Source organism: Ruditapes philippinarum, unplaced genomic scaffold (genome assembly GCF_026571515.1).
Source record: "Ruditapes philippinarum isolate M1 unplaced genomic scaffold, ASM2657151v2 ctg6745_1_1_1_1, whole genome shotgun sequence".
NCBI classification, from domain to species: Eukaryota; Metazoa; Mollusca; class Bivalvia; order Venerida; family Veneridae; genus Ruditapes; species Ruditapes philippinarum.
Window position 1 is genome coordinate 33,712 of NW_026853713.1, and position 15,524 is coordinate 49,235.

Sequence of the window (15,524 nt, forward strand, 5' to 3'; positions counted from 1 at the left end):
AATAATTTAGATGTTATCGTCACCTTAAATTGACATTGACTGTCAAGGTCAAATTAATAAAATTCTCTGGTTGTTTTTATGCTCCCCGAAAAAATTTCGGGGGAGCATATAGTCGCCGCCTTGTCCGTCCGTCCGTCCTTCCGTCCGTCCGTCTTTCCGTCCGTCCGTCCGTCCGTCCGTCCGTCCGTCCGTCCCCTTTTCTTGTCCGGGACATAACTTTGAAACAACAAGAGGTATCAACATGAAACTTTGTAGGTAGATAGATCTCATTGAGTAGGTGTGCAGTGCACAAGAACCGTAACTCTGCCTTGCCTAATTTTTGAATTACCCCCCTTTGTTTATTTTACACTTTGAAATTTGTCCGGGACATAACTCTAAAAGTATAAGAGGTATCAACATGAAACTTTGTAGGTAGATAGATCTCATTGAGTAGGTGTGCAGTGCACAAGAACCGTAACTCTGCCTTGCCTAATTTGTGAATTATCCCCCTTTGTTTATTTTACACTTTGAACTTTGTCCGGGACATTACTCTAAAAGTATAAGAGGTATCAACATGAAACTTTGTAGGTAGATAGATCTCATTGAGTAGGTGTGCAGTACACAAGAACCGTAACTCTGCCTTGCCTAATTTTTGAATTATCTCCCTTTGTTTATTTTACACTTTGAACTTTGTCCTGGACATAACTCTAAAAGCATAAGAGGTATCAACATGAAACTTTGTAGGTAGATAAATCTCATTGAGTAGGTGTGCAGTGCACAAGAACCGTAACTCTGCCTTGCCTGATTTTTGAATTATCCCCCTTTGTTTATTTTACACTTTGAACTTTGTCCGGGATATTACTCTAAAAGTATAAGAGGTATCAACATGAAACTTTGTAGGTAGATAGATCTCATTGAGTAGGTGTGCAGTGCACAAGAACCGTAACTCTGCCTTGCCTGATTTTTGAATTATCCCCCTTTGTTTATTTTACACTTTGAACTTTGTCCGGGACATAACTCTAAAAGTATAAGAGGTATCAACATGAAACTTTGTAGGTAGATAGATCTCATTGAGTAGGTGTGCAGTGCACAAGAACCGTAACTCTGCCTTGTCTTATTTTTGAATTATCCCCCTTTGTTTATTTTACACTTTGAACTTTGTCCGGGACATAACTCTAAAAGTAAAAGAGGTATCAACATGAAACTTTGTAGGTAGATAGATCTCATTGAGTAGGTGTGCAGTGAACAAGAACCTTAACTCTGCCTTGCCTAATTTTTTAATTATCCCCCTTTGTTTATTTTTACACTTTGAACTTGTTCCAGGACATAACTCTTAATGTATAAGAGATATCAACATGAAACTTTGTCGGTAGATAGATCTCATTGAGTAAGTTTGCAGTGCACAAGAACTGTAACACTGTCTTGCCTACTTTTGGAGTTATTGCCCTTTGTTCATTTTGAAACTTTGAACTTTGTCTGGGACATTACTCTAAAATTATAAGAGATATCAACATGAATCTTTGTAGATAGATAGGTCTCATTGGGTGAAAGTGCAGTGCTTAAGAATCATTACTCTGCCTTGCCTTATTTTGAAGTAATTGCCCTTTGTTTATTTTTACTTTTTGACTTTTGACCTGGACATTACTTTAAAACTATTAGAGATATCAACATGAAACTTTATAGGTAGCTAGATATATTTTGATAGAACTGCAATGCTTAAAGAACCTAAACAAAGCCTGGTCTAATTTTGGAGTTATTGCCCTTTGTTCATTTTTACACTTTGACTTTTACCCTGGACATAACTCTGATATCATCAGGAAACTTTTTAGATAGATAGATCTCATTGAATAGAAGTGCAGTGCAAAAAAACATAACTCTGCTTTGCCTAAATAATGAGTTTTTGCCCTTTGTTCATTTTTTTTATACTTTCCTGTGTCCAGAACCTTCTCGGGGAGCATCACCCGGTTCAACCGGTTCTTGTTTTGTAACTGGCTATAACTTTGTTATTTATAAATAGATTAACTTCATATTTAGACTCGACATCATTTAGGTCAGGACCTTCATGTACTAGTATATCAAACCCGAATTGACCTTGACTCATGTATGACCTTGACCTTGAAGGTCAAATAATTTAATTTTCACTGATTATTGCTATAATTGGCATTAACTTGATAATTATTCAATTGATTATTTTCATACTTGGACAAAACAACCTTTTTTGATAAGACCTTTTAAAATGTTGAACTGGCCTTTATCTTACGCTTTAAATGACATTGACCAACAGCGTTAAAGTATTGAATTTCGGTTAAGTTGTGATTTTTTTGTTATCTATGTACGATTTAATTCGTACATGGACAAAACAACACATGTGACCAAGCAGACATGTTGAAAAATTTAGATATGACCTTGACCTTTAAATGGCATTGACTGTCAAATGATTGAATTTTGAGTATATTATCTTAACTTTGTCATTTATTTATGGAAATGATTCATACTTGGACAAAACAGCAAGTAACTTTGTCATTTATTTATGAAAATGAATGATACTTGGACAAAACAGCAAGTGTGACTAGACAGACCCATTACAACTTAAAAAGGAAAAAAACTTAACTTTTTCTTTAATTTTCTTTTTAAAGATCTGTTTAAACCAATTATTTGTTTGCTATTAGAAAAAGTAATATAAATCGAACGTCCCCCCCCCCGCCCGACCGGCGGTGGCTCTTGTTATCCTTATTATGCTCCGAGTGACGGGCTGAGCTGTTCGTATGGATGGATGTTGGGCGTCTGTTTTCTGTGTGTTAACTTGGGCTACATATTCCTTTACAAATTTGTCAGGATTTTTGTATATACTGGTTTTGTTATGTCAAAATCTAGGTCACGCATGTCAAAGTTGGAAAAAAATCTGAACAGGTTGAAGGCTACATTTGCTATTCAATTATTATTTAACGTTGTTACTTTGACTTTCTTTCAAATATGGGTTATATGTGGTCAAAATATTATGTCACTAGGTCAAATCTTAAATCCTATCAGATCATATATTTAATTTAATCATTGTGAATATGTGTCCGAATTTTTGTCATGATGAGTATTAAATTCTGTTTGTACATATATGTCAGTAGGTCATGTTTTGGCAAAATTCTAGGTCACTAGGCCATATTCTAGAGGAAAAAAACGCTTGTGTTCTATTAGTCATTAGATTTTTTTTCCAGAAAAAGAATCGTCTTTTTGATAAATGGTTCATTATCAATCCCAAAGCAGGTATATACTTCCCATACAAAGAGCACTTTGTGGTTAAAGATGAAATAGTTTGCTTGAAGAAAGAACCTTGTTTGCTTGATGCATAAATAATTACTTAATACAATATGTGTAACAAAGAGACATAATTTTATAAGATGAACAAAAAGATACAGTCAAAACACTATCAAAGTTCATGTGGAATGCCATTTTTGTGTTAGGTTCTACATCGCCCAGTCATAGCCAATGTCACTAGTTATCTTAACAGATAAAAACCTAACATTAACATTTAAAAGTCATGGGTATAAAGCTACATCTTATAAAATATTTTATAAATTTATCGACAGTAACAATAAATTTTTCTATAATCTTATGATCGATTCTTAAAAGAGTTGTGCCATTAAATGTCAGTTTTATTTAACTCACGTGATAACATCAGTGACCTTGACCTTTAAGGTCAAATATTTGAATTTTGCTAGATTTTGCTAAAAATGAGCAATTTTGTAATTTATGAATGGCTTGTCCTCAAAGAAGGACACCAAGAGATTCAAGAAGACCAAATTGACCACATGACCGTACCTGATCAATGCATTCGACCTTGAAGGTAGACTTATTCAATTTTGCTCGAGCTTTGCTATACATGACTATAACTTTGTTACTTATTTATGGATCTAATTCATTCTTGGACAAAATAACTCTTGTAGCAAAACTGACATGACGATTAATCTTGATACGGCCGTGATCTTTAAATGACATTGGCCTTGGCCGCCAATGTCTAATTATTGAATGAAGCTTAAATTGTCTTAACTTTGTCTTTAGTTATAAAAGACTGGATCCATACTGGGACAAAACAACACTTATGACAACACTTACATGCTGGGTAGGTAAAGTATGACCTTAATCTGTAATAGACCTTGATTGATACTTTATGAACTTTTTTTAATTATTTTTCTACAAGAAAATACTTCTTTGTATTTCGTAGTCATTGAGCGACTTTCTTCGAGTTTTACTTCAAATGCCCCATCCTGAAATAATTATAGGCAAGAGTGGAGTAGAAATAATGGCCACCCGTAAATGACTACAATTACACCAACAGTGTATCAAGATGCTTAAGGATCTAACAACAGCTATGTTACTCTTCTCTATAAAACCCAACACAATCTTGTGAGGTTTGTCCATCACCATCTGACACCCACAAGAGCTACCTGATGCCATACTCAAGGACACTGCACCACTTCCTATACATTTTCCCAGAAGTATTTGTCTGTGGAATAGTCTACAGGAGTCCTTCCTTACAAGCGAGTCCAAGTTAAGATCTCTACTGGGCAGCTGCATCCTTTCAACCAGTTTAAGTCAGTGTTGACAACATGAAGTAAATAGATATAAATCGAGGCACCAATCAATTTATATCTACATGAAAAGATATTCGATACAATATCTAGTAAAATGTTATAATGTCATAAGAACAATGAACGAAAATCAATTTTATATATTTGTTTTAGATCGTTGTATAGCATTATACACTTTTTACTAAATATGTGTGATTTTAATTGAAATAAGAAGATGATCAAAATGAACAAAAAAAAACAACAACATTTATATAGGGATGCTTCTCACCAGTACGGAAAATAACAACAAATATTTAATTATTTTATCAATTCTATTCAGTCACTTAATAAACAATAACTTTGGACAAATTCGCAAAATATTCTCTATTTTTTTTAAACATATGGTTTCCATTTATTCTTTACAAATAATGATATGCGGACAGTTTTGAATAATAAACAAAAAGAACATTCAAAGAGAGATTGGAATTCGTCACCAATATCTATGTTACATTTAGTACAGCTTCTACAAGGAGTCTCAGGTTTCTTGTTCGAAAGTTAACTATATATTACTTAATAATTTAGTGGTGCATTTTCAAAGTATTCTCAAATTCAATTTTTGTTTAAAAAATGTAATTGACACAATTGCTTGAATTTTCTGTATTTGAGTATCAATCATTCAAGAAAAGATCAGACAATTTTTGATGCATAAATTGGCATTCTGTCTTCTGCTCTGAGAGATCTGGGTACAGAAATATTATAGTCTATTTTTGAATCACATTTCAATTTATTTTTGATTACTGTTTTATCAAATTTGATTTAGATTTCAGTTGTCTTATCTTGATTTGTATTTTTTTAAATTTCAATAGTTTTAACCTTTCTCTATATTTTATTTTCAATCTTAGATTATTCTTCATGTACATGTTTTGTATGATCGACTAAATTTTAGACTTTTAGATTAATCATTGGGTATTTTATATTTTGTAAATGTATACATATATGTGTGTTATTATTTTTATTACTTTTTGTTTGTTTTTTTAAAGTCATTGTAAATGTATATAATTCCATTGTAAAGCGCCTTTGAACATTTTATTTTTGAGAAGGGCGATATAAAAACGTGGTAATTATTAAGAAAATATTTCTTCGTTTGCGTGAAATATGGAATATATTTTCACGAAACATGATAAGATGCCACATATTTTCACGAGCCGGGACGGCGAGTGAAAATATGTTGCATTACATCATATTGAGTAAAAATATATACCATATTTCACGAAAAAACGATAAAATATAAACTTTTTAATTAATTTCATTATCAAAGAATAATGGTCACGAATTCCCTTGCTTGCTACGCAACTGCAGTTGTACAGCATGCAGTAATATATTTCTTTTTTATATTGCACGCGATGTTTGGCGCTACATTGTGGCGTCACTTAAACAACTCTTTAAACGTCTGTACAGAGTTAATGACTGAATTAAAGATATTGGTGTTCTGATTTATTTTCTTAGTTAGACCATTTTCTATCATTCTAGATAGTTTTCAGTGATTTTCTATCATTCTTGATAGTTTTAAACATGATAAAATACCACATATTTTCACTCGCCTTCCCGGCTCGTGAAAATATGTGGCATTTTATCATGTTTCGTGAAAATATAATCCATATTTCACTCAAACGAAAAAATATCCTCTTCTAATAAAAACCGTTGACTAATTGTTTGGAATTTCATTGTGAATGCAAATTACTTTTAAAGAGGATAGGTCTATAATGGGAACATTTCCAATCAGTATTTCAAATATTGATAGAAGGATGCATTGTAGTTGAAAATTACAAAACATCATTAATAATAATACATCTAAATATTAAATCATGTCTACCGGGTATTGGGAAAGGGAAGGGAACAATCCATTAATTTTATTGCATACCGGTAAGTGATTCTGATAATGTATTGATACATGTCAATATGTTAGATAGTCGCCTGGTATACCCGTCATCTATATAGTAAATAAAAAAGATGCGACGTCAACAACGTTATCGTGAACAACGTTATGCCATAAGCAATGACATGCACCGCGCAGACCACAGTGACCCTTTTGTTTTGTATGTAGTTTTTCTGTGACTATTTTTTCTAATGTTTTGTAAGAATAAACTGAAATGTGCCAATTCATGATGGTGTATTTTGTATATTATAGATAAGTGTACTTTATAGACTGAAATAAATAACTTTTACATCAAAAGTCTATGTTATTTTGGATCATTCCTCGTATATGCTCAACTTTGAGTTTACAGTTTATCGGAGCTTTAGGTTTAATATTTTGTTCTGCTAAACATAGTTGCATTATTATAGATGTGACAAAAATCGCTTACATCCTTTTGAAGGCATATCCAATTGATGTGTTTTTACAAGTACGTTAAATAAGTCGATGTTACTGCTACTTTGATGTAGCATAAAAAATAATAATAAAGCGTGACGTTTTTCCTAATGATCGATTCAGGCCATAACATACATCCTATGAATGGGCTTATGAATATTTAAAATATAATATGGGAACGCCAGTGGGTTAGAAACAAAACTGCTAATTGTGTATGTTTTTTTTCAGTCATGCCTATCGAGGATAACTAACTAACTAACTAAGGATAACAAATATACGAGCGAACTTATTACGTTGAGATAAAACTTTTACAAGAATCTAAGAATAATCTGATCTTGATAAAACTTGATGATGTTCTTATATAGAATCAACTTACCTTTTGTTGCATTTTCCATTATTAAATATGAACAGACTCAATCAATCTGAGTCTAAACTTTTAACACTTAAACTTTATTTTCGTTCCTCTTGAGAGACCTTCCTTTTTTCAAGTCATTTCATAGAGTCAAGTTTTATATAATGTCCTTCTTTATATTTATTTATTATGCATTTATAAAGAGTAAACATGTTTTTAAAGCGGTTCAATATGTCGTTGTTTACCTTAAATTACACTATATATATATAAATTGAGAGAAAATAGACGTTCATACAGTGCTGAAGTAAAAATACCCAAGTACTTTCGGCGAAATATGCCTTCATCAGGGGTGTATTACAAGAATTTCAAGAGTTTATTTCAAAGTACATTCGGGCAATATGCCCATGTGTACACAGTACGTATAACAAATAAGCAAGCATACAATACAGTCAAATGGTCAAAGTCAATATCATATAAAACATATATCATGAAGTTACAGAGTCTTAACGTTCATTAAAATGGCATATACTATCACTTAGTGATACAAGTGTCAACATGTTTCGTATTATATTGCTCGTAAATAAATACTAAAGACAGTTGCCATCCTATCAATAAATGAGTAAATCACAAAAAAATGTATACAAGAAACAGTGATACAGCGTTTGGGCAAACTTTTGATTAACTTTTAAGAATAGCGTTTCGAAGATCGAAAGCTTTAAATATATACATTTCTAATTCACTTCGTTTCTAAAGTTTCTAATTTTTATTTCATTTTCTGAATTCATCAATGCAACAAATTAAGGCATATTTGGTCTTTTCCAAAAGTGTTTTTTTATATATGTTTTTTGTAATTGATCATAAAGCGAACATGATAAAATGAAACGAAATTCATCTTCTAAAATTGGATAATTTTTACATTTCCAGTTATCATAAGGTATAGCACTAGGTTTATTCCACCGACCAGTTTCAATCTCAAGTATATGTGAAGAAACTCTAAGCCGGGACAGTGCAATTCTAATTTTTTCGATATTAATACAGTTTTTTTGAAATCTGCAAATAATACTTACTTACGAGCTATAGTTGAGTAATTTATTTCTGAAAATCAGCTTCGGTAAGGTGTACCTTGGAATGGAATGCATGGTTAGACTAGCTGACTTAAAATTAAATCTGGCACCAGAATTGAAATTGAAACTTTATAAGTCGTTAACATGACAATTATTTAATTGTGGATTATCAAACATGTCCCAAATAATCCACATTGTTGTGCATAAGATATCTTTCTTGTCATTTGCTTTACTTGCGAATCTGTACGTTGATCTTACACCAGTTTACAAAAGACATTTGCTTTACTTCGACTACAGTATTTAATCGTTTCACTGTAACCACAACCAGGGCTGTAGTTTTGCACAACCAAGCCGTTGGAACCATTTGACATCCAGCTACAAGCACAAAATGCATACCCCATGGATCGTGCTTGTATTACTTCTGTCGGGGAGGCAATAGTTGTTCCATAATCAATGCATTGTTGTATAGCTTGTTCAAAAGTCATACCGTAACGCCCATATTGACCAGTCGCGTGAAAAACTGAAAATATATTGATAAAGTGCAATATAAATTTGAAATACAGAAGCAATATTTTTAGCTCGAAAGAAAAATAAAAGAAAAGAAAAACAAGAATCTGTGTTTGATAAACACAAATGCCCCCGCGCACTGTTGTCAATAATTTAACTTCAGAGAGTGAAGTAGCTAATTTGTATGGAAGAAAACCAATCATGTGTAGAAATCTGTAATTGGCACCCTTGACCTTGACCAACTGACCCCTACTTCTATCAAAAGGAAGAATATCATGCAAGTTATTTTCCTACCAAATATGAAATAAATCTGTCAATAAATAAAGGCTGTATGGGCAAAAGTGTAAAAAAATCTATTTTTAGCACTGTTGACCTTGACCCAACTGACCCCTTACTAAAGGAAAAGGAAGATGACCTCCTTGGGATGACTGTTATAAACATGAAAGACATTAACTTAAAAATAAAGGCGGTATGAGCAGAAATGTTTAGATTTATTTTTTTACACAAGTGACCTTGACCATAACCTAGAGACGCCTATCGCCATAAAAAATTAGAGGACCGTTTAAGGTATCCACCTACCAAATATGAAAGATATCATTAAATAAATTAAGTAATTAGGTGAATTTTTTTGATAAATCCAACTTGGCGGAATAGGTTAACCATACAAGGCCCTATTTTCAAAGTGATAAAAAGGGAAATTACTGGGAAAATGGATGGCACATTTATATAACTTGGCAATATCATGTACATTGTATTGATAAGTAAGTGTGAAAATTATTAAGCCATTAGTTCAGATAGAACATAAGATATTTCCAACTTGCCGGTTAAGGTTAACCATTATTCATTTTCTAAGTGCTGAAAAGGGCCATAACTTGGTGCGAATGGAAGCCATAGTTATGTAACTTGCCCAGATCATATACTTTGTATGGATAAGTAAGTGTATAAATTATGAAGCCATTGGTACAGGTAGAACTTAAGAAAAATCCAACTTGCCGTTCTAGGTTAACCTCGTACGGACAGACGGACAGACGGACGAGTCACTTAAATGGACTAAAGGGCTATTTCTTTTTTTTTCTTTTGTTTAATAAGGGGCAATGGCCGCTTATTTTATTGTTACGGAATGAACTCTATTGTTTTCTTTTGTTCTGTTTACTGTTAGATGGCCCCTTACCCTATTTGGTTGCTCGGACAGACGGACGTTCCAACATTTTGGCTTTAGGGGCTATTTTCTTTGTTATTTTCTTTGTTTTCTTAAGGGCTACTAGCCCCTAAACCCTTTAATCACGGAATGAACCTATTGTTCTTTTACTGTTATATAGCCCCTAAACCCAAAATATTTGCTCGAACAGACGGACGGACGGACGGTTCAAATACTATATGCCTGGGGGCATAAAAAGAGTTATTGCTCTAGGCAAAGTATCGTTAACGTTGCCGATGTTGTTGCCGTCTGGAAACTGTCCTGCTAGGCTCCTTGCCCGTGGTCCTTTGTTGCTGGATTGTATAGGGTTGCGTTCATTGAAGGTCACCCTTCCTTGTTGATCTTGTTTTTCATATTTTTTTATTTGTCACTGGATTGCCTTCATACTTGAACACAACAATCTTTTGGACAAGACCTGCAAGTTCACCAGACTGAAAATGGCAATCGCTCTTAAGCGCAACTACCTTCAGGACAATGTCATCAAGAAGATCAAATTCAATATGACCTTGACTCATAAATTACCTTGACCTTGAAGGCCAAATGATTGTTATTCCACACAGTGGTTTTTTTTAATTGGCTATAACTTTGTTTATTATTTATGGATTGTCTTAATACTTCAACACGGCAATCCTTGGTAAAAGAAATTATAGAAAATTCAACGGAACTTGACATTCATCTTAGTTTGACCTTAACACTAAAGGTCAAATAAGTGAGTGTCTCAACAATGGGCCACATGTTCGTTATTTACTTATGAATTTGATTTATACTTGGGCAAGCAAAGACTATAATAAAACACTTTAGTACAAATATGAACTTGGCCTATAAATGACATTGGCCATCAAGGTCAAATATTGAATTAAGCTTAGATTATCATAACATTGTTTTTGTTGTTTTGATAATTCAAATATGACCTTGTCCTTTATTTGACATCGACCCTCAAGGCTAACTTACTTGGCAATTTACTCATTTTTTTAAATCTTATTCTCATTTTTTAAATCTTATTTCAATATCAAGTTGAGCTAAATTAGTTGTGTATTTCAAAACATTGACTATAATACTGGCGACTTACAATAAACAACAATTAGAGATGTTTAGGATAAAACTGCCTTAAATAAAAAAAAATATTTATAGAACTTTATATGGTCACGGGGTTCTTGATTATTTAGGTAACATTTATTCTAAAATTTAAAGTGAATGTGACAAAATGTTAAATTATTTCAAATTTTATGTGAAACCTCTCTATATCCTCATGGAAGGATATAATGTCATTTTAATTTAATCGTCATAGCATTATTATTTATTCACGAATTTTATTTAAAAGTGACAAATAACACATATGACAAAACCGACATGTTGAATTACCCTGGTATGACATTGGCCTTTAATTGACTTTGACCTGTTCTATGAATTCGACCAACAAAGTCAAGTTATTAAAAATTGCTTAAATTGTCACATTTTGGTTTTCATGTACAAATTTGATTTAAACTAGTGCAAAAGAACCTTATGACAAAACTTGCATGTTGAATGATATTAAATTTTCCTTGCCCTTCAAGGTAAAAATATTGGAATTTGCTAAAATTGTCAAATTTTGATTTAGACTTTGACAAAAAGCCGATATTTTAAATGGCCTTCACCTTTAAATGACCTTGGTCATCAAGGTCAAATTATTGAAATTTGCTTCAATTATCATAGTTTTGTTATTTACCTATAGATTATATTCATTCTTGAAAAAAAAAGAACACAAAGATGCATTTAAACATTGCTGACAATAATATATTCTTTATAATTTTTAAAGACACAGCAGCCACGTTTTAAAGCTTGTTTGTGCAATAAAAGAAATATCTTTTGCAATTTAGAATTGATATCTTCAGTTACTTTTCAAAATAAGTATATGTGAAATATTTCATATTACCTATGGCAGCTCTAAGTATTACAGTTCCAAAAATATGTAATATTGGCTTTAAAAAATGTTATAATTTCCTAAAGGAATGTCTTTGTTTGGTTGTTAAAATGTCAAGGATGAGAAAAGTTTAATTTGTTACCTGGATATCTCATTTTTGTCATTGTAGTCCATCCGTCAGCAAATATCAACGACGTGGGAGTACCAGGTATCTCTGAACTGTCATTAATTGTATCGTTCGACGACAACAGACAATTTTCTGTTGGTGATTTAAATGACACCGTAATACAATCTTGCTGCATGCGACAATATATCAAACAATTCGCAAGACTGCTGGAACTGATTTCGTCAGATATATGCCCAACTTTGAGTTTATAGTTTATCCGAGCTTTATGTTGGATATTTTGTTCCGCTAAACATAGTTGCAGTATTATATATGTTACAAAAAATCGCTTACATCCTTTTGGAGACATATCCAATTAATATGTTTTTAACAAATACGTTTTGAATAGGTCGATGTTGCTACAACCGGGATATGATATATACTTAATTAAAAAAACGTGTTGTTTTGTTAATGATCAACAAATCATAATAGGCATCTTTATGAATATTTAAAGCATAACTTCAAACGCCAGTGAATTGGAAATAAATGCATTATTTTTAATATGTTTTATGTCATGCTTATCGAGGAAAGGTAACAAAGAAACGGGCTTGTCAATATATGCCGTCTCTATGTTAGAAAATCAAGTAAAATCTCACTAAATGCATCAACGTATTGTAAAATTATATTTCAATTTACTAATAGTCATTTCCATTAATGGCACGGGATAGTATATAAGGGCAAAGAGCGAAAGCAAAATATAACAGTTTGCTATTAAAGTCTGAACACTTCAATTTTCTTCTTTTAAAACTTTATCCGTCATACCAGCAAATGCCATTTACTACTGCACTTCACGGTGGCCTATCACGTGGTTTATGAAATAGGATGGTCTGCAAAACGGAAAATGTTGAAGGCTCGGTTTGACTGAGCCTGCTCATTGGCGGTAGTAGTAATTACAAGCTACTGTCCGAGCCCACCACAACACCGGTTTAAGCAGAATTCAACATCTTACATGAACTTGTAAAAATTTTGAATTTAAAAATAACCGCCGATGAGTTTGTATGGCGGTTATCATGGAACTTTCAACATGGCAAGTTAGTGCCATTTCACGGAAAGTGGCATATGGTCCCCAAGAAAACTGCTTAGCAAATATCTGGAAAAATGTTATTCCTTGGAAGCATTAGAAACAACAAAATTACATGAAAGTTGCAAACTCGGTTTGATTGAGTCTGTACATGAGAAAGTGCAACATCCCTCACGTCCCCTAAAGATATAATTATGTTGATATAAGGACTTACTACAGGTAGGTGTTTTTTTACAGGAATTCTTCTGATGAAAGTATTCATGTAAATTACCCTCAATTTTGCCACTGTTTACAATTTTGTCTGATTGCAATAGCAATGCAACGACGATACCAAACCAACCGATAGGCAACCGTGTACTGTTTAAGCATAAATTATAGTTCCTTGAACGCCATCTTTCCTTGTTGATCTTGTTTACTATATTTCCTGTTGAAAACTGTTGGTCGCCAGTGTTTTTCGTATAAAAATAAAGATGTTTTTCACACGGAAAACATGTTAATGCTAAATGATATCAACCTTAAATTTTATTCAAAACAATAAAATGCAATAACAAGAGATATCGGAGGACGGTTACGCTCGACTATTCAAAAAGTTGTCACAAGGGTGTTTCATTGAGTATAATAATACTTACCTATATGAAAAAATAATATTGTCCGAAAAGGTACAAAGGCTTGTTATTAAGATGTTTTATCGAGTAAATCACTTCTTTATTATTATGAATGCATAAAATTGTCCAAAAAAGGCACAAACCCTTCAGTAATTATGGAGATACCAGCTTACAAGCAAAACCTTTACCAAGAATTTCCAAGTCCAAAAAGGGGTATAATTATGAAACAAACAAATCAAGAGTAATGGGACTTGTGTCAATCGTGTAAGATAATCACAGAGAACAAGTTTGTGAAGTTTCAATCCATTCCCTTTTGTAGTTATGGAGATACCAGCTTACACACAAAAACTTAACCAAGAATTTCTAAGTCGAAAAAGAGGCATAATTATGCAAAAAAGCAAATCAGAATTATGAGACTTGTGCCAATCATGTTAGATAATCACGAAGAACAAGTATGTTAAGTTTCAATCCATTCCTTTCAGTAGTTATGGAGATACCAGCTTACACGCAAAAACTCAACCACAGGGACGCCGACGCCGGCCAATGGGTGACTGCATTAGCTCGATTATTCTGCGAATAACTAGCTAAACAATTTCAATTTCAACACTATAAGCGGTCGGCAATAATACCGAAGAAACAGAAGAAAGTAATACACGTATAACACTACGGAGATGAAGTACGTTTTAACATTTTACGACTGCCATAACATAGTCTTAAAGATTGGTCACCATTGAGGCATAATTACTAACTACTTTGAGGCGTACATTAATAGATGTGTTGACATTGTAATACTTATACACAAACACACCCTTTCCCAATGCTGTAGAACTCTTTCTTCATTTATAGCACATTAATATCAATTCATAAATGCTTACACAGTTAAAATCATAACATTGATAAGTATAATTGGGTATATGATACTCAGGGTTTGCCAGGATAGCTGCCAGTGGCAGAGTTTTGACTGATCGTGAAAACTTATGACATTTCGTATTTATCATTAACGGCTCTGATGCAATAAATGCATGAATACAAACTATATATTTAAGGGACGATACACCCTTTTTAATGTTTTATGATATAAATGGAGACTCTTTCTATTAGGAAATGCAAATTTACAGTTCGAATTTGCTACTCCTTTCATTATCTGTTTACATCAATATTGTCAATAATTCTTATGTAAAAGCATACTATTTATAATATTTAACTAGCTAAACAATTACTCACTGATCTTTTCAGCGTAACAGCGTATTGAAAGAGTATTCTCTTTGTGATAGTAGAGACCCTGGTTCGAATCCTTGAAGAAGCATTTTTTTTCTTTTTTCTTTGTTTTTAGATCTTTTTACAAAGAACTACATTTCAGTTCTCATAAATATCATTCACACAATGCAATTTGAGAACTTTTAGTTTTACACACGTTCTTATTCAACAGGTTTACCTACAGACAACACAGCCGTGATTATGGTGATACATGAACAATTAATGAAAGAAAAAACATACAATGTGTAAAAAAATGAGATAAAATTTTGTAAAAAATCTTCCGATTATTAATCAGTTTCAGGTCAATATTGCCAAGTAATTCTCTGGTGCAGAACGTTAAGGTATAAAATACTAAATTAAAGGGACATCATGGGACAACTAAGTAAGGGTATTTTATTGGGAATCGGCGTGGACTGTTCAGATTTATTGTGTTTCGATGTATGAGTCGTATGGCTAGCCCTTGGCGCCAAATTGGACGTTCGGCAATAGCGTTAGTTGTGCTAAGATGCCCAGTGATTTGTAAGTTCCTAACGCGGGGAATTTCAATA

General features: G+C 32.8%; 1 protein-coding gene across 1 annotated transcript; it reads right to left on the reverse strand.

Moving 5' to 3' along the window:
• Positions 1-6,230: 6,230 nt before the first annotated feature.
• On the reverse strand, positions 6,231-12,457 carry LOC132737611 (uncharacterized). Its single transcript, XM_060724940.1, has 2 exons — positions 12,073-12,457; positions 6,231-8,845 (listed from the first exon to the last, which is right to left on the reverse strand). The coding sequence occupies exons 1-2, from the start codon at positions 12,401-12,403 to the stop codon at positions 8,580-8,582; spliced, it is 597 nt and encodes a 198-aa protein (XP_060580923.1). The 5' UTR covers positions 12,404-12,457; the 3' UTR covers positions 6,231-8,579.
• Positions 12,458-15,524: the final 3,067 nt, after the last annotated feature.

Excerpts from the sequence above, each read along its gene's own strand:
- LOC132737611 (XM_060724940.1), bottom strand. The coding sequence starts at position 12,403 with ATGTCTCCAAAAGGATGTAAGCGATTTTTTGTAACATATATAATACTG. Across the intron at positions 8,846-12,072 it reads GACAAAAATGAGATATCCAG|TTTTTCACGCGACTGGTCAA; the intron begins GTAACAAATTAA and ends ATATATTTTCAG.